This window comes from Trachinotus anak, unplaced genomic scaffold (genome assembly GCF_046630095.1).
Source record: "Trachinotus anak isolate AG129_WGS33_773 ecotype Australia unplaced genomic scaffold, CSIRO_AGI_Tana_v1 ptg000025l, whole genome shotgun sequence".
NCBI classification, from domain to species: Eukaryota; Metazoa; Chordata; class Actinopteri; order Carangiformes; family Carangidae; genus Trachinotus; species Trachinotus anak.
The window spans coordinates 12,572,544-12,591,524 of NW_027273876.1; the positions used below are offsets into that span (position 1 = coordinate 12,572,544).

General features: G+C 43.7%; 1 protein-coding gene across 2 annotated transcripts in view; it reads left to right on the forward strand.

Moving 5' to 3' along the window:
* The window catches only part of ntn2 (netrin 2), a 40,175-nt gene extending 22,015 nt beyond the window's left edge, over positions 1-18,160 (forward strand). For both annotated transcript variants that reach the window (XM_071462888.1, XM_071462889.1), the window contains exons 3-7: positions 4,591-4,779; positions 10,404-10,553; positions 12,912-12,965; positions 17,419-17,493; positions 17,586-18,160. In XM_071462888.1, coding sequence (XP_071318989.1) covers positions 4,591-4,779; positions 10,404-10,553; positions 12,912-12,965; positions 17,419-17,493; positions 17,586-17,971 — 854 coding nt within the window. In that variant the 3' untranslated portion in view covers positions 17,972-18,160. The remainder of the gene's footprint in view (positions 1-4,590; positions 4,780-10,403; positions 10,554-12,911; positions 12,966-17,418; positions 17,494-17,585) is intronic.
* The last annotated feature ends 821 nt before the right edge of the window (positions 18,161-18,981 follow it).

The following is an 18,981-nucleotide window of genomic DNA, read 5'->3' on the forward strand; positions in this document are numbered from 1 at the left end:
CTCTTAGTTCAAAAGGGCTCCCAAGAGCTGGCTCTTAAGCCCACGGCGTGAGGCTAACCGCAGAAACCAGTGGAGGGAGGGGAGAGCTGGGACATGGTGTCAAAGTTAAAAGTGAAAGATATGTCTGTGTGGAGGAGAAGGAAAGAGCAAGTGGGGCTGAAGTGGCTTGGTTACAAAGAGGTAGAAGCATAGCACGGCCCATGTAATGCACACAGCAGGGCTGCAGGAGTTGTAGTTTCCTGTTAGTCCTCAGCTTGGAGTTCTTAAATCTTTGTCTCAGCTTGTTGTCCACAGCTCATTACAGCGTACAGACCCAGCAGCCTTTACATCTGTTTAGGTCTCGGTTCCGTTGAACCTTTTTTCAGATCTTTTGCCACTTGATCCTTGTCGTTTTGTGAGCGGTTACTGCCTCTTGAAGCAGCCGTCTGGTGTGTGTGGGTGCATAAATGTGTGTGAGTATGTGTGTGTTTATCCACACTGTACACTACCTTGGCTCTAATGAGGAGCTAATTAACCGGGTGTTCCCCCGGTGCCCTGAGCAGGTGGCTGGAGCAGCCAGGCGGAACTCAGCCCAAACACACACACACAGACACACACCATACACACATGATGGCAGGAGCCCATATAGCTGAGCCTGTTTGGCCAGGCAGAGAGGGCACCCAAGGGGGGCTGCCGCAGGTCTGGACCACAGCCTGGGCCAAGAGGGGAAAGGTGGTGGTAGGAGAGCAATCCTCCAATTTTCAAGGACCAATTTTAGCCATGGGATTTGGGTTTTGCACCGGCATCCAAAATCAATTGGCTGTGCTTACTGGCTTGGCTTTGGTCGGGCTGAAGGAAAAATGAGGTTAGATTTATCCCTGACATATGGAGGGGAACAGAGAGGTGGTGCACTCCACAAACACGCTTGCATTTTATTTGTTGAGCGCAGCCTTTACGGGCCAATTTGTCATAGCACGCTTGACAGAACAGTCTGTGAGCTTGTTCAGAGCACATTTACTTGTTGAGGCACCTGTTATGAAAGTTGAAATAGAACAGTGCAGTGTTCGTGTGTCAATCAACCTTACCTGAATCACTCCCTAAGTTTTTCCTGTATTTAAAGTCCCACCTAGATCACAAACTGAGATACTGTATGTGCAAACTGTGTGGAGGAAGATACTGGATGGAAGCAAAACACTTAGTGTAGTAGTTATTTCACCAGCATTTGCATTTGGCACTGTTCATTTTGATGACAAAGTAGTGAAACAATTCTCTACTCTAACATTTTCCAAGGGGTTTCTTGCTCCTCTCCCTCCACCTCCTCCTTTATTTTTGTCTCAGCATCTCTGTGTTTGCCAAGCCCATAGCTTGTGTTTGTTGTTTGATTTCCACGACAACACAAGGAACCAGCTTTACGCATCCTTGAATTGGACACTGACCCAAAGGAACCACGTTCACTCGATGATCGCAGTTTCTCTGCTGACTTTCCGCCACCCACAGAACTACTTTCCGCACCAAAATGTCTGTTTTCTCCTGCAACAGATAAGAATTAGTGAGTGTTTTTGCACAGGCTTTGATGTGTTAATGAATTGAAAAATGGCCTTCAACAGTGTTCAGTTATCCCCGCTGAGCCTAATTTGGGTGAGGGGGTGCAGTGGTGGTGGGTGGTGGGGGTAGCAGGTTGAGGGGGAGGTGGGGTGTCAGTGTGTGTGTGTGTGTGTGTGTGTGTGTGTGTGTGTGTGTGTGTGTGTGTGTGTGTGTGTGTGTGTGCAAGCACTTCAAAACAAACCCATAAACATTCCAGGATCCTTTGGCAGCTGCAGCTCCAAGCTGAAGTTAACTGCATGCAGCATGTAAACCACAGCAAACACACACACAGGTACACATGCAAACACCCACTTTAGGCCATCAGCACTTTTTGCTTATTCATTTTTCTCATTCATTAACCTTAAATCACACTTTTCCACCACAGAATCTCTTGCTGTCTTTTCTGTAGACATTTTCTTTTTATGCTATTTCTCTCACTTTCTGTCTGTCACAAAAAGTCTGGCTGTCGTTAGTCATTCCCAGCTACACATGTTAAACTATTTAAAGGTTAAATTCTGCACCTTTCTTGACATTCTCCACACTTGAACAGATCCCCTCTCACCTCAAACTTTGTTGGCTGATCTTGTTGCGTAGCAGTAAATCGAGAGGATGCCGTAAGAGGGCCGTCGCTTAGTCAGCCGGGGAGAAAGCGAGATCCACCGCTTTCATGTTCCACTTCAAGGTGTTAATGGACACAAGTGCTCACAGCTGCATGTGTGTTTGAGACGCTTGATCATAATCACAGCCCCCCCACCCCCCACCCCCACCCACTCACTGGAGCTGGTGTGTTTTTTGTCACATTCCCCTTAAAAGAAGTCGGACAGGCTGTTTAGTTGTTCACATGCAGCTACACACTAGCTACAGACACAGAACACACATATGCACACAGAGGATGAACCAGTTACTCAGTCAATATGTCATTAATTTAGCATTTTGTTGTTTTGGTTTTTTTTTTCAGTTGAAGCAGGGATAAACCAGATCACTACCACTAAGACCACAGTTCAGATAAAAGGCTTTTAACTGACTCTGTGTGCAGGCTTCCCTCAGTATCCTACACTGCCATGCCTTGACACTGCCTACATTTCTCTGGGGTCAAAGGTCAATCCCCATCTAGGGCTCCCCAGTTCATGAGAATGCACCAAAAGATCCAGCATTGTCTCCATGTATTCATACATAAAACAGTATTTCATTAACTGCTGAATTCCATACAAATTGGGCTGCATAATAACCAGAAGGAATTGGGAAACAGTCTGGGAATGTGCTCCCCCTTTTTTTCCAGGGTCTGCGACCAGGGAAAAGCGGGCCTCTTTCCCAATCTAGTGCCAGGCTTCCCATTCAGTGTGGATGGAGATTGCATATCATTCACAGCTCTCATAGAACTTATTGACTTGATGAATGTATTCAAGTGACTCTCCCCCGGTGGAGGGGCCATCACGATGCCATTAACAGTTTTTTTTGGATCAACTGAGAAAAGCTCATTTAACACTGTACAGATCACTGAGCTCCATGTAACTGCAGAACCAACCTTGACCTCAACAGAGAAGTGAAAACACTCAACAGTGCTCAAGCCGTGTGTCGGCTACAGAGGATTTTTGAGATATTACTGGAAAACATATCATTTGTTTCCTGGTCTGCTAACCCAATTGAAATATGCTAATGTCCTGACTAAGCACATACTGTAGTCTATCAAGATCTAAGTAATGTTGTAATGCTAATTAAGGATAATTTGTTTATATGCTTTCTTGCCAAGGGTGTGCTGGGATGATTGATGCCACTTTGAGCGAAATATATTATGTTTCTCATGGTCACTTGTAGTTTGATCACATCACTGTCACTATCTGTGACTATTAGACAGAAAAGAAGACAGAATATGCACAACGTGTATGTAGCATTTAAAATATCTCAATCAACATTGTCAGTTTTAGTTTCTTTTTTATTCTGGTTCTGTAACTGCCAACTCCCAACACACACACACACACATTAAAAAGTCTCCCAGTCCCTGAGGCAGTCTGTCTTTACTTATTCCCCTTTGTTGTGTCTTATTCTTTTCTAAACATCCAATGCTGGTGAAATCTATTTTCTCAAACACACTCCCATTGGATTAAAGTTAATTAATATCACCTTCTGTTGTGATCCCCTAATAATCTTCTTTTGCCATAACTGTTGACATTTTTGGTCAAACAGCTCTGCTATTGTTTACCCCTTTCTAATTTATCTGCGGATTACTTTGAACTGGAACTAAGCTTTGCAACAGTCGTCATTGAAGCCACGGCCAAGTCTTCAGGTCCCAGGTCTGAATCTGATTTAACCAGACGAGGGGTCTGGATCAAACTCTGTTAAACAAACAAGAAGGGCAGCTTTCTCATTATACTTCTCAAATGTAAACCCCACATGTAGAGAGTGAACAGAGTTTATCAATAATGTCAGAGCTGGATGTGGTCTTATATGGAGGAGTCAAAGGAAAGACTTGTGAGCCAAAGAGACATCAAGGAACCAGTTGGATTTCAAGTGGAACTTAGAGAAACTGTGAAGAGATATAACCTCACTTCACATGTCCCATATATTCTTGCTCGCCTCATTTAAAAGACAGCCAGCTCGAGCCTGCTCCTTTATCTGAATCAGTCTCGCTTTTAATAGATCTTAGGAGTCTTTACTCATCAGTGATTCATGAAATTAATGTCTCTCTTTCCCGTGATTAATAACTAATGGGCTGAGAGGAGCTGAATTCATTAATTATGAAATGGAGAAAATGAGCTCTGTAAATATCACTTTTGATTGATGAGTTCTGGAATAGCAGCCAAGCACACAGCCGCAGTGTAGATTATAAACTAATCCTGCCTTACTGGAAAATCTCTCCCAGCTCTCTACGTGGTAATAAGCATATGTTTTACTGCAACGCACACTCCATGTGAACATTTCATCTAGGCCAACCTGCATTTAAACTCTGTTAGATAAATACTATGCAGATATTGTAAACTTTTACATTTGTCCTACTCACCTTTGCTAATTCTCCTCTTCCTTCTGCAGCGTGCAACTGCAACCTTCATGCCCGTCGCTGTCGATTCAACATGGAGTTGTACAAGCTGTCAGGGAGGAAGAGTGGAGGCGTATGCATGAACTGCCGCCATAACACCGCCGGACGCCACTGCCACTACTGTAAGGAGGGCTTTTACAGAGACATGGCCAGACCGATCACTCACCGCCGAGCCTGCAAAGGTAAGAATCCAACAAGAAGCCACACAGTGGAGAGCAGTGTTCATGCTGTGACTTTCATCAAAGCAGTGTTTGTGAGATTCTTTATTTTTTTATGTGGCAAAGTGCTTTTGCCATATGCTGTACCCCTTAGACTTCACTTTGCAGTCTGGCAGAAGTCTGGTGTGTTTTTCCTTGGATTTCCCATTGACAAGGTTTGAGTGTCTCCAGGTGGAGCTTGTATCTTTGTCTGTTCGTCCATGATGGCGATGACTGTTCACACAGTGCTAACTACCCAGTTCTTCTTCTCCTGTCAGAAACATAAAACACCAGTTTTTTTCTGGGAAAGAATTACCAACCACTCCGTGTTTACACCAACTAATGCAAAAGTTTTCATGCACAAAGATCACTTTTGTGTTACATCAATCAGTAAATAGAGTAGCAAAATGAATATTTGTTTATATGAAAAATGTCACAGATTATTGCTTTAAGATCAGATTGACTTTTCATGTGGCAATAGGCAGTGCTAAATGTTTACACAATGTTCAAACAAAAGCAGATTGAGATGTTCTAACCGTGCTAACACTTGTGTAATCATGTCATTTCTGAGAATGTGTAAAAGTAGTAACAAGTTATGAACGGAAACATACAAGGTCATGGTAACTTTCAATAAAAAGTATCAGCACGTCTGACTTGCCATACCATAGCAGAGAGAAACAAATTGATACTATGCATGAAACTTTTCTGGCCGTTCAACCAAATGTTTCCCCATACCACACACACCACATCATATTATCACATGACTGAGGCATTTCTCATGGAAAAATGCATTTTACCCTTTATTATTGCACATTTGCAGTGAATATTTTTCAGCCTGGTATTATGCTGGAAGCATTTCACTCCTCTCGCCAGACTCAAAAATAACACCAGTTTCCTGTGCTTGTTGCTCAGGAAAATATCCAAATCAATCGCAGAGAGGGAGCGTTCTTTTTTTCATCCTGTTGATCCTGATGAAGGTAAAGAATCACTTCCAGAACATTCAAAAGCAACATTGGTGAGACCTGCCAACGCTCATAGCCGTGAAGATCTTTTGCTTGAAACTTCATGGCGAGAATCTCCCACTGGCTTCCGCTCAGTTTTCCTTCTGCAGCCGACCCAAAGCTGAAACCCAACACCGGGAGGTTTGAAATGGCACAATATCAGGCCGCGGTTGCCCATGTTAGTTGTGCTGAGATGTGAAGCCATTCATCATGTAATGGCAGAAACTCCACTATGACTTGGTCACATACCTTAAAACTTAAGTCATCTGACCTGTTGCTGCACCGAAACACTGACAGAAAAAGATCTGCCTCAATCCTGACAGGAGATCAGTGCTGAGACGTGTGTGTCCCTCTGTGCAAATTGTTCCCTCATCTTCCATTTCCTGCAATACCTGGACGCACAGCGCTTTCACACACAAGCAAGTCCCCTGACATGACAATCGGTCCTTATCAAAGCCTAGTGATCAGGTGGTAAACAGTTTATCACCCTCCCTCACAAAGGCCCCAGATGTGACGGAAATGAAAGTTAACGTCCAAAAAGCCTGTGCTGAGCGGCTGGCTCCATGATTGATCTGAACAATTTCACAGCCTTCTAGGAGCCGTCATTTTCCTTTGCCTCAGCCCTTGCTCTCTTTTTTTCATCTCCATTTCCCATGATTCGTTTATAACCACCATCTCCTCTTCCTCGCTGACTTCTGCCTTCTCTCACCATGACTCACTACTTTGATTTTGTGGCTTCCCTGATTTTATTTTCAGCCCTGAAATTTTTTTTTTTTTTTTTTTTTTTGCTCTCTTCCATGTTTTACCTCCATGTGTCAGGGTGTAGATAAAGGTCAGAGGTGCAGCATTGCTGAAGGGGGTGAGTGTCACCTCTGAAATGCAGTTACGACAATAAAATACAGGTGTTTTCTAAAGCTGAGACAGGAGTGGGGGGTGCTGGGGGGGGCAGTGCAGCTCTGAGACGATGAATGGGCCATGTCTGTTTCTAATTAAACCTGCCCTAGATGGGTGTCAGTCCACAATCTGAGGAGTACGTGAAGAGGAGAAACCACCTCACTCCTGCCTCCATCACCTCCACCACTTAACCTCCCACGTACACCAAACACACACTCTGTCTTCCTTGTTAAGTCCCAATTCAAAGTGAATCTGCAGCTCTCCATTTGAAATGGCCAGAAACCAGCCTCTCCACAAGCCCTTTACAATGTCACAAGCATTAACACAGTCAGCAAAATGAAAGAAACATGGCACTCACTGGCCTGGCTGCAGTATATGAGGTCTTCAAAATACAAGGTTTTTATGTGAGTCCAAGTCGTACCACTGGTATCCATTGACCACAAGGAACATTGATAAAAGACATTGAAAATGAAGCCTTAGTCCATGTGAAGCAAAGCCAACATAAACCACACTGACTGTATGTCTCAAATATTGTCATTTCTGCAGCAGAGAGGAAAACACAGTGGACTAAAAAAGTGTTATGCAGTAAGTAATTCACCAAGGTAATTTTAGGTGAATAATATGGTGCTTTGCCTATAGCAGCATGAAAATGTGAACCCTGAGAATGAATAACACCATTTTTGTATCATTAGTATCAAGTTTAGCCAGGACCTGTGAACCTGGGCAGAGAGAATCCACAGAAACAAGCTGCTGTATTGACAGCTTGAGCTTATCAGTCCTTCCTTATTACTTCAAATGCTGAAATAATGGTAAATCAACTCGACCAGTAAAAGGCACTTTTTAAAACATGTATTTATTTTCATAGTGAAGTAGCCAGCAGAACAGAACAGAGTGTTAAAAAACATATTTCCAGCTAACAGTGCAAAATTACACCCTCTTCTCCAAATGTGGCAGCTGCCAAACAACTGCAGACAAAGAGCAGTCCTCACATGTAACCATACGTACACACACACACACACACACACACACAAAGCAACATGAATCAGTTAAACTGAGCAAACGCCTGTCAAAGGACTACAAATCCCAACACGGTGCCTGCAGTCGCACAGGCTTGAAAAGTCATCAACATCTGAGGACATTTTTACTGCTTCTTAACTGGCCCAAGCCCCAGCACATAAAACTTCAGACCCCCCCCCCCTCCCTCTCTCTCCTGCCCCTCACAGCCCATTCAGATCTGGTATTTGCTGGTTGTTTACTGAACAATGTGGCCATTGACAGTAAACTCTGAAGTCTTAACAGCCTATGCCTGTTTAGAAAGGAAGTAAGGAGAACATCATCCGTTACTCACATCTTGTCTGGATGGAGCTGATCATCTGTGCTGTTCAGAGATCAGCCGGGAAACAATGGCTTGTCATTCCTCCTGCTGTGCCACATGTCTTGACAGGCACGACACACCAACACCAGACTTGTGTCAGACAGATCAAATAACAGGGGGTTTATCCCACATGTGCTTTGACATTAGACACATCGTCTCACAGGCAACAGTAACCATCAAACCAAATCAGCCTAGGATTAGTTGATTTTGTTAAAACTAGCTTGATGTAGCAAATCTATGGTTCAGGGTTTCATATCAGTGTGTTAGTGCTCTAATCAGCTGGGTTTCATTAGCACGTGTAAGGACACAAACTCCAGGAATGCCAGAAATTTCCAAATGGTCTGTGGACACTGTAGCACCTGGCAACAGTGGCAAGAGGTCTAGGTCTGGCTGATGAATGAGGGTGGAGGTATGGAGGTGAGGATATACATTACATGGTTGGCACAGAGCGACAGACAGACAGGCCGGAGACCCTTGACTTGACCTCTGGCATCCATCTCCACTCTGTGTCTCACCCTGCCACATGCAGATGTGGACTCCCTTTAGGTCAGTCACAAACTCTGACCGGGTGTCATCCGAGCTTGAGTTTCCTGGTTGGGCTGTGTGACTCAAATGATGGGGGTTTCACACGCAAAAGCATCAGATTGAAATCTCTGTGGCCGGCTTCAAACAGAGAGCTGCCACTTTGACACCTGCAGACTGGTTGGCTTTGTCGAAAAAAGGCAAACATGTTTCTAAAGATCTTCGCTGCAGTTAATCCCTCCTCACCCCGCTGCCAGACGCACATGAATACTCTTAGGTCACTTTTGGGCGTTTAAACCCTCCCTTCGCCCAGTCAACAGGTGGTAGGGTCCTCTGGCTTTCCTCTGTTATAGCAGCTAAAAAATGTCCAGCGCAAATAAACACATTCACAGTTCCGACAAGTGGTGGGAAGAAACTGTGGCGTGTTAGCAGCTGCCTTTCTCTGGAAAGCCCTGTAACAAACTGTTGGGTTACAGGGTTTTTCCCCCAAGTGTAATTTTGGCCTTTCTTGTCTTTTCTTGATAAGCTCGGACAATTACAGCTATTGTGTTACAGTCAAGTCACTTTAAGTTTGCTTTAGTAATTTTGCACTTGGCTGTGCCTGTTTTCCAAAGAATTAGATAAAAAATAAGGGGAAAAGGCAGAAAGTTCACCTTAAATTTCACAATTGTTTGCTGTATCATTGGCAGCACGTCAATAGGTAAGTAGATAGGAGATAGTATCCTTTCCTATCGTTACTCTAACTTGTTGTGTTATGAAAACCAGTGAGTCGCACTCCTCAGGACTGCTAAAGAAGTTTTAAAAGTCTTGCATTTGTTTTTGTATGTCACTGATGTGTTTGTCTGGCTGGCTCGCTGTGAAATGTTAAGTATGTGTTTATTACTTTAAGAACAAATGTCTGTTTTTTAGTAGCGTCAGAGTGTCCACAGTTTGGTTAGATTCACTGTTGTTTATGCTGTTGAGCACACCAGAGGCTCTGTTTGGACTGAACTGTGCTGTGTCTCTCACTTTCTCCCTCTTCCTGTCTCATCCTCTCCTTCACCTCTCACTCTCCACCATGTTGTTTCCCCCTCTCCCTCTCATCCTCTAATATCCTGTAAAACTCTGTCAGAAGGTTTCAGACCCACACGCCAGCTCTTGTATTTAACAGCTCTTTAAACAAAAAAAAAAAAGCCTCATGTTGCTTAAGATGGCTTGAATAAATCGCCTAGAACCAGCAAAACTCATAAAAGTCGAGGTGACCGGAGCGTTGCTTGTTGCTGTTGGCATTTGCTGGGCATCGACTGAACTTTCGGGAAGTGATGAAACGGCAGCACGTGTGTCACCAGGCAGGCACCAGAGCGCACACAGCATCAGGAGAGCGGAAACGAGCAGAGAGGGGAGAGGATGGCTCAGTGTGCTTTTCTTGCTCTCCTGACAGTGATGCACTACATGCATCACTCCAGTCACCTGTCCATCTCTCTGTTGCTTTACCTGGCCCCTGCTTTTACACATGAATTCTTTCTCACTCACTGAATTAGTCTTTCCCTCCTTCACACAGATATACATACAGTGTTTCTCCTTGCAGTGTTCAGGGAATCCCAACCTCGGGAGCAGACAGAAGAAGAGCTACCTCATTCTGGAAGAAACATTCAGTCCTAATGCAGATCTGTTGCCTGCAGGCAAAAACAGAAGATTACACGATTTAACCGGTTATCTTGCCAAAACTGTGACATCCAGGCAATAAGCTGCTGTCTTGTGCGTATCATTTTGGCATCAAGATTAATAAATTAATATATTAACTGTATATTCTCTCTTCCCCACCTCCCCCACCCTAGCCTGTGACTGCCACCCTGTGGGCGCAGCAGGCAAGACGTGCAACCAGACCACAGGCCAGTGCCCCTGCAAGGATGGTGTCACCGGCATAACCTGCAACCGCTGTGCCAAGGGCTACCAGCAGAGCCGCTCACCTGTGGCCCCCTGCATCAGTGAGTGACTCAAACAGACACACACACAAACACACAGCTACATATAACACTGATAACTTATCCTCCACAGCTTGGTCATTTTATCAGCTTGTCAGACTGCAAAAAACTGACAATCTGCATTTTGGGGGACTTAAAAATAATATAACAAAGTAGTTACAATAGAGTATTGAACTCTTCTAACAGCAGCGAACTGTGGAGATTGCAAAGCATAATTGAAAGCACACTTCCCTGTAGCCTAAAGTCATTCTGGCCCTCTGACAGGCACACCCAACCCGATCTCTGCACTGCATACAGTACATGTGTTCTGGTGGTTTGCATGGCCACTGAAAATGCAGAGATAATTTCATCGAGAAACACCCAAAATGTGCACAAACAAGGTAAAGTCAGGCTAAACTGAACTGTCATATTTGTTAAAGGGACAGAGAAAAGTGTGAGAGTGAGGTGGAGATGTAACTAATGCCAATGTAGATGTACAGTTTTGTTTTTTTGTGCAAGTCAGTCAAGCGCTGGTAGAGAACCCAAGCCTTGGTTATTGTTGTTCCACTTGCTGTCGACAGTGTGTAATATGTGAGTCTCTTATTGCTGTAGTTTGCATGCCGACTACACAGGTTTTTAATTTCCTGTGACAAGCATGTGTGTGCGTGCGTGTGGGTTATGAAATTTGCCAGTGCCTCGGCACATGCAGGCATGCGTAATAGAGGGCAACTTTCCACCACACTGTGTGCCAGGCGGTACAGGCACACTGTGCACACACTCAACTCAACACTCATCCTCCACCAAAGTGAGCCGTGCCGTGCCGCCCAGTGCCGTACCGAGCTCTGCCACACTGTGCCACATGGTGCCATGTTGTTTCTCTCACATGCAGCTCCGGAGCAGATGGTGGACGTGCGAGAAGGAGAAAACAACTGTGGTCATGGATGGCAGACCCCACTCATTTGAATGCCGCTGAACCATCCAGTGACAAGATAAATTGTGTATGTGCTTTTAAGTACATGCGCGCATTTGGATCCATTACGAATAGCATTAAAGACAACTGTGTGTGTGTCAATATGGCCTCATGGTGAGCATCTTACTGCCTATTGAGGCTCCTGGATCCCAAGACAGAAGACAAGACCATTAAGCAGCCAATTAGTATGATGGCAGCAACCCTCATCTGAATGATCCTTTCATCATCTGTCTGTCTTCACAAGATGTGGCCATGAGGGCACATGGACTCAAAGTGGCTTCTAGCAGCTGCGCCTGCCTTCACAAAGCTCCATGCCCATGTTTGTTTTTGTTGGCGGGGTGTCCATAATTTCAGAGAGACAACTGCTGCTTTTGCCTCAAAACAGCTTTCCAAGAACCCCTCCCACCTCCCGCCAACACACTCCCACTCTCTTGGTTCAAACCCTCAACCTCCAAATCCAATCAAAAGCAGATCCTCTGGGTGGATGCTAAGCTGGCGTTCCAGTAACTCTGTTTACGGTAAAAGCAGAGGGCCTGTTGTTAGCATTAGCATTTGTATTGGAAAGTTGCATACGATTAGAAGTAGTCCTGGAGGAATTCCATGAGGTACTTTTTAGTGTAGCCAGCGGGCACAGCGAGGGAGGGCTGCATCTGTCTTAAGACGATCCAACCAAAATTGCCCCCTTGCCATCTGTCCATCTGTCTATACATGCTTGCATGGAGATTACACAGCAGTGTTAACCTAGCATCTGTTAGGGGAGGACGAGACTAATCTAGTGCAGCCACCTTTCCATTTTAATCATTGGGCCTCAAAAGAATCAACTTCTGTCTCAGATGTATCAAATGTGCCAACTTTGACCGGATCAACTAATATAAACTGGATTACCTAGTGTATTTGTGGTATTTGTGTTCTTAGTCTTCCACTTCCACTCCCAGTCTCAGGATCTTTTAATGTGTTCCTCCAAAAAACGGTGAAACCACCACATTAGTCCGTGGAACATATGCTTTATTTGAGCCTGTCTTCCCTCTCACCACCAATAAGTATCCCTGTCACTCTGTCAGTGTTTATCTAGCATGTCTGCCTGCAATGCTCCATATGTTTTCATGTGCATAGTCGACATATGTCATAATCCAAACCTACTGTAAGACAACCTTGGTATTTTTACTTATTGTCCTTGGTGACCAAAGACACTTTTTACTTCTCCTAAACACTAAATATTTTGTTGTAGTATATTAATATACAAATATACCCAGTCTTTGAAATTACTTTTAATGAATTCAGACACCCTTCATTTCTTTGACCACACATGCACTCTTGGCAAGAATACGGCCAAATCACTTAGGCCGTGCTGGAAAGGTATGGATTTACATTTAACCAGAGAAATAACTTTGTATTTCTTGTGCGTGTTTCAGAAATCCCAGTGGTCAACCCCACAGCTGTGGTGAGCAGCACAGAGGAACCAGCAGGTTAGTATACGCTCTCTGAACCTCACCCATAGGCACCACTGCTTTATGAGAGGAACAAAAACATCTTTTTTAATATTTCTGGACTTGAATTTTAAGGTGTGGAATAAATATTAATGGAGGGTGGGTCCCCCTCTTTTGAAGTTCTGCAAAGAGAACGAGTGCACTGGGGCCGGCACAATTTTTCCATTGTCTTAAAAACCTGTGTCCTTGGCACAGTTTCCCTGCTAGCCTCAAGTTAGTGGAGCCTCGCTGTGCTCAAAGTATAGCTGCAGCTTAAAGCCAAGGCCAGCAGATAGGCAGCAGAGGTGATTAGTTACAGTTTAGCTGGGAGATATAGTGGAAGGGAGAGTTTTGAGGCGTGAAAAGACTGCTGGCAAGTGACTGGGGGGAAATTTGTTCAGTCTCTCCCTCTAACTCTCCAATTTAGGCTCCGGTCAATTACCCTGCCCTTATTTTTCATTCTGCGGCTGTTTGATTTGAATGCCGGTGTTGAATTGGAAATGTTGATTCATTAGTAGGTTTATAACATATATCATCACTCAGGCTGCAGATTATACCCCCCACTTTGTCCCTCATACTTTACTGCACTGCTCAAAGCATATAGTTTTATTGTTTTTATATAATTTCTCTTCTACAAGTGTATGCCTTGTAAATTAGACTTTTGACGTATGGACTTTAAAAGGTACAGTTTGAGAGTTAAAAATATTTATAATGGCTGACACTTTGGGGTATGTTAAAGGCCAGACTTGGTCAATATACACTGCATACAGTACCTACAGAAAAATCTAATGAAACAAATAAAATGAAACAAATCGAGTTACATTATTTATTATTATTTGCTTTCTGGCAGTTAGATGAGAGGATTGATACAACTCTTGTGGTTGTAGCTAAGCTAGGCTAACTGGCTATCTTAGCACAAAGTCTGGAAACACATAAAGGCCAGGAAGTGGTCCACCACATCAAACCACAACCTGTCACCGATGAAAAAAAAAAAAACGTATAACATCAAATGCTTTGAGCTTTAGAGGTGCTTTTAGACAGGTTCTGTTACCTGGACAAAGCTAGGCTAACTACTAAGCTAACAAACTGCTGGCTCCATCTTTACTTCACCTTAACCAGTTCACTGAAACCTTTGTTAATGACTCTAACTCCTCTTGTGGAGGCTTCTGTAAACAGAACATAAATGACAATATTGTAAAACACAGTTGCAATGATGTAAAATGTCTTCACTGGAGAAGTAGTAAATGCTGTAGCTCATTAAACACTTATAAATGTCATTATACCTGCTCCTAACTATATTATAATGTGTTCATCAAATCATTTATTCAATGTTTGTATACTGATTAAAAAGATTAAATAGGGGTTTAAAGTAGTGTGTTGCTTTGTGATATCAACGTAACAGTGGTATCTATCTTCACACTATCTTCTATCTTGTATGTCTTAATTTGCTATTCCTTTAAAGTTTAATAGATACCGATAATAATTTTCTATTTTAATATGCAGATTCTTTCCTCATTTGTGATTTCTTCTTCTCATCCTGTTTCCTCTGTTTTCCTCTTACTATTACCTATTACTTGGGTCTTTGAGCCTTTTTGGACAAAAAAAGAAAAAATGCACAGTCCAGCTTTCTTGTGTTTAATACTTCCCTGGGAAAATGTTACAGGGTCTGAGAACACAAGAGTCGTAGATCGCCAATTCACCTCAGGCTTTACTAAACAGACCAGAGCATTTCCCCCATCTTTCTCCTTCCTAAACTACCATAGAACGAGCGTCACCATCAGAAAACTAAGGCCCCGAAATGTTTTTGTGCAAGGGGCGGTGGATGCAATTTGTCCTTGTCATGGCACAGTGAAAGGGGCTCGGGGGAACGAGGGCATCGAGAGCCCCGGAGCCAATTGTGCGTGGTTTCAGTGGGCCGGTCTTCTGGGTCAGTGGCCGATTCACCGAGAGCTTTTCCAGGTGAACAGCCAGCAGTGAGTGACTGTTCATGGGAAAACACACACTGAAAACACACACTGCGTTTCTCCACTGATACCTCTAGGCCAGCCACTGTATACTGCATACACACACACACACACACACACACACGGACACACACACACAATGGCAGTGGTCTAATGAAATCCATACACATCTCATACAAATGCGTGCCTGTCACAGTTGCATGCACACTTACATGATAATGATCTGCACATGAAACCACACGCTCACTTCTAATGAAAAAGACCTTTAGCGAGCTATGATATTTAACATCATTTATTTAAAGTGAATAATGTACAACACACACACACACACACACACACACCCATCCACATATACACCTCCACTCATCGTTTTTTTACCGTCACCCTGTCTCGAGGTTATTGGGAGCTGCCGTCTGCTCTCACTCTCTTTCTCCCTTTCTTTTCTTTTCTCTCCTCTCTCTGGCTAATAAAATCTCCAGCGCTCTGATATACAGCCAAGCCTCCTGGACATTTTTATGGGCTCCTTGGACCCCTGTTTTGTCCTCCTGCACTCCTTCCATTGCTCCATCAGTCCTTCCCCAAAAAATGAGCAACGCAACACCCCTACTCTCATGCAACCCAGAAAGCGTAATTTCTCTCTCTCACGACCATTTTTTTTCTAATTGGGACATTTCATGTCCAGCAATTTATTTGGTTTGCTTTGGAAAGCAATATGGCTGAATGGTTTTCCTTTTGAAGGCAATAAGAGGCCTAACCACAGATACCAGTCCAGTTACCAGCATGTGGTTTTTCAGTTTCACGCCCTGACATTCCAAGCGGGCAGCATGGTCAGCTTCTCGTGTCCCTGACTAAAATGGAGTAAAACTATGTTGGAAAACGACCTTCATGGCATTCCCTACAATTTCACTCCATCAGTTTCACAGTTTTTTCTCCACTTTGTCTCCTTCTCATAGTTTCGTAATTGAAATAAGTGGATCCAAAATTGCACAGTTCATAAAATCCAGTGGCATCCAGTCAAGTACAGTAGAGCCTTGCTAATGATCAACAGTGTCTCTGAGCGGTAGCAGTTACCATGAGCACGATTTCAAAACACAATCCTATGCTTTGAATTTCATCAAGGATTTTTGTCATAGCTGAGCACTTTCATCTGATTTTAAAAAATCCATTCTTCCTCGTTGCCCACTCCCGCTGCCTTCACCTCATGGAAAACATATTTGGTAATCACAGAGAAGCAAAGCTTTTAATGTTGAGATGACAAAATAAATACTTCACCATCATGAGGAAGCAAAGGAGACAGGAGAAATAATCACATGCATGTGCTCTCATCCCTTTCAAAGGGTTCTATGTCATTTGTCACAGTCACAGTCATTTTATATCAACATCAAGTTAAAAATAAGTTCAGTTGTTATTGTTGTTGTCATTTTTTACTGCAGGCTGCAGGTAAACTATTAGCGATAGAGTCTGGAGAGGATGTAATTTCAAATCCTAGACTGGGAAATTCATGGCAGAATTGTTTCCACCACAGCAGGCCCACTCCGGCTCAAACAAGATGCTTTAGTTACTTGACGACTAAACCGAACCAGGGCTGGTCTTACAGTCACCCAAGAAGAGATCTGAGATTGATCACTCAGCTGAGAGGTCCATTTTAACTGTCACAGTCATAATTGTAACACCTCATCACTGGCAACTCCACCTATGAATGGTCAGTAGAGGTCATTGGTCCAATGTGTGGTCTCAGTCGTCACGCTGGCAGCCAAGGCCTATTCACATCCAACCAACCATGACCTGCTTCCACAACGCTCTGTCTTTTCTCAACACTGCAGAAAACATGTCAAAGTGAACACTTTAACTCTTCTGGTATGTTTCACTTGCCTCCCAGCACCGGCTGTTGCAGGGGTTTGATGTGTGATTTGTCAGAAGTTGTATTTTAGCACAGAAAAACCAAATCAAGCTCAATGTTATCCAACCTGCTCCAGTTCCCCTCTGAGCCTTTGGCCCTGTCAGTGAATATATATTGTGAGGATAAATGTGGAAATGGGCATTCTAAGCACAAAGTTATAAAACAATACAAGAGAATCCAAAAATGTAGACATAGCTTTAATAGATATATGTTCATGTGTTCATATACAATATAAAAACCTGTGGACATGTGCAAAAACAAAAACATGGTGATTTATGTTGGTGCTGCTGAGTTGTGTTTCGTGGTGGTTTCACAGTACGTAACACTTTACAGTTAAAGTTAGTCACACTAACTTTACATTACAGATGCACAGGTCTCTGTTTATGTTTTACAAGAGCAGCACATAATACTCTATGAACTGGTGTGAAATGGTCCCAAAATGCAGCCATGCAACAATGATTCACATTTCAAGTGTGTAAGTGTCCTATTATGTGTGTAATTTGAGTGTCAGTAAGTATTGTTAAAAAGCTCCATGGAGTTAGAGCCACAGCATTAAAGGAGTGAATGTTGGTTGTCCTTGTTTTTGCAGATTGTGAGTCCTATTGTAAACCAGTGAAGGGCAACCTGAAGATCAACATGAAGAAATATTGCAAGAAAGATTATGGTAAGAGAGAAGAATTAGTTAACCATAATTGATAAATATACAGTATTAGGAGTACTGACCTGAGTGTATTTTTTTCATGAATGTGTTCCCAGCGGTCCAAGTGAACGTAGTGGACATGGAGACGGTGGGGGACTGGGCCAAGTTCTCAGTTAATGTGGTGTCTGTGTACAAGAGCCGCGGCGAGCCTTTGAAGCGAGGCGACAACGTCCTGTGGGTACACATGAAGGACCTAGCCTGCAAATGTCCCAAGATCCAGATGAGCAAACGATTCTTGGTGATGGGCGGTAGCGACGGTGGAACGGGCCCAGGGGCGGGTCCAGGAGTCGGGCCCGGGGGTGGAGCCACCAGTCCAGGGGCGGAGCGTGTGGGCCTGGTGGCTGATAAGAACAGCCTGGTGATCCAGTGGAGGGACATTTGGACGAGACGTCTGAGGAAGTTCCAGCGCAAAGAGAAGAAGGGGAAGTGCAGCAAAGCGTGATGGGAAAGCAGCGTCCATCCCTACCCCCCCCCCCCTTTCGCCCACCTTAATGAACCCTGACCCAGTGAGCTCCCCCTCCTTCCCCTGAATCCTTTCTTCTCATCACAGGAACACTGCGCATTTCAAAGACTGCATGTACCCTCCCTGTTTTAAGGACCACATTTTGTGTATATTGTATAATTATTTTCCTTTTTATTTTTCAAGTTTTGTCTTTGTTATGTCACTTGTCTTTTTGTCCATTGGTTTGCCTTAAAAAGGGACCATTAAAAAGGGTATGAAGTGTAGACAAAGGCAGACGCCATTCCCTACTTCAACGACGACAGCGGTAATGTCCATTCGTCCCCCAACTTCGATCCCCTGACTCCTCCTCTTGCCAAGACTGACTGTCTCCTGCCACTTTGTTTCAGTACTCACACATAAGACTACCAGTGCTCACACTTCATATCTTCACGTCTGAGGATTTTATTCAACAGTGTTTGTCACTTCAGAGACTGACTAATATCAGCAACAAGACAAGCTGCACACCCTCAGCTTGGCTGCTTCACGTTTCATTGTTGAAACAAATTCAACTTGGATCAGCACGAGCTAGTGCACCTGAAAACCTTTCAACATTTGCTGTTAAAATGTTCATAAAAAATGGGCCTACTTGCTCCAGGTCTTTGCAGTAACTTCTACAGACAGTAACTCAAAAAAACTCTTGTCCTGTGAGGAACCAAGGGCTCCCTTTGCAGGGACATTTTCCACAGCAAACCTCAGTCTCACCACCACTGCTGCTGCCACCAGACAGCCCTCACAGAACAAACTGCTCGTGTAGGCTCTTATATCAAGTGTTTGAGGCCACTGCTCATAATAGAGTTTATATTCTTCGTGTGGTTATTTGTTATCTCATCCATCCATATCCCATCCATATCCTTTTTTCACATACTGTATATGCTGTTGTTTCATTTATGCTGAACAAAGCCTGCTGGCATGTGTGAGTCACATTCCAGGCCTCTAGAGCTGTGCGTCTA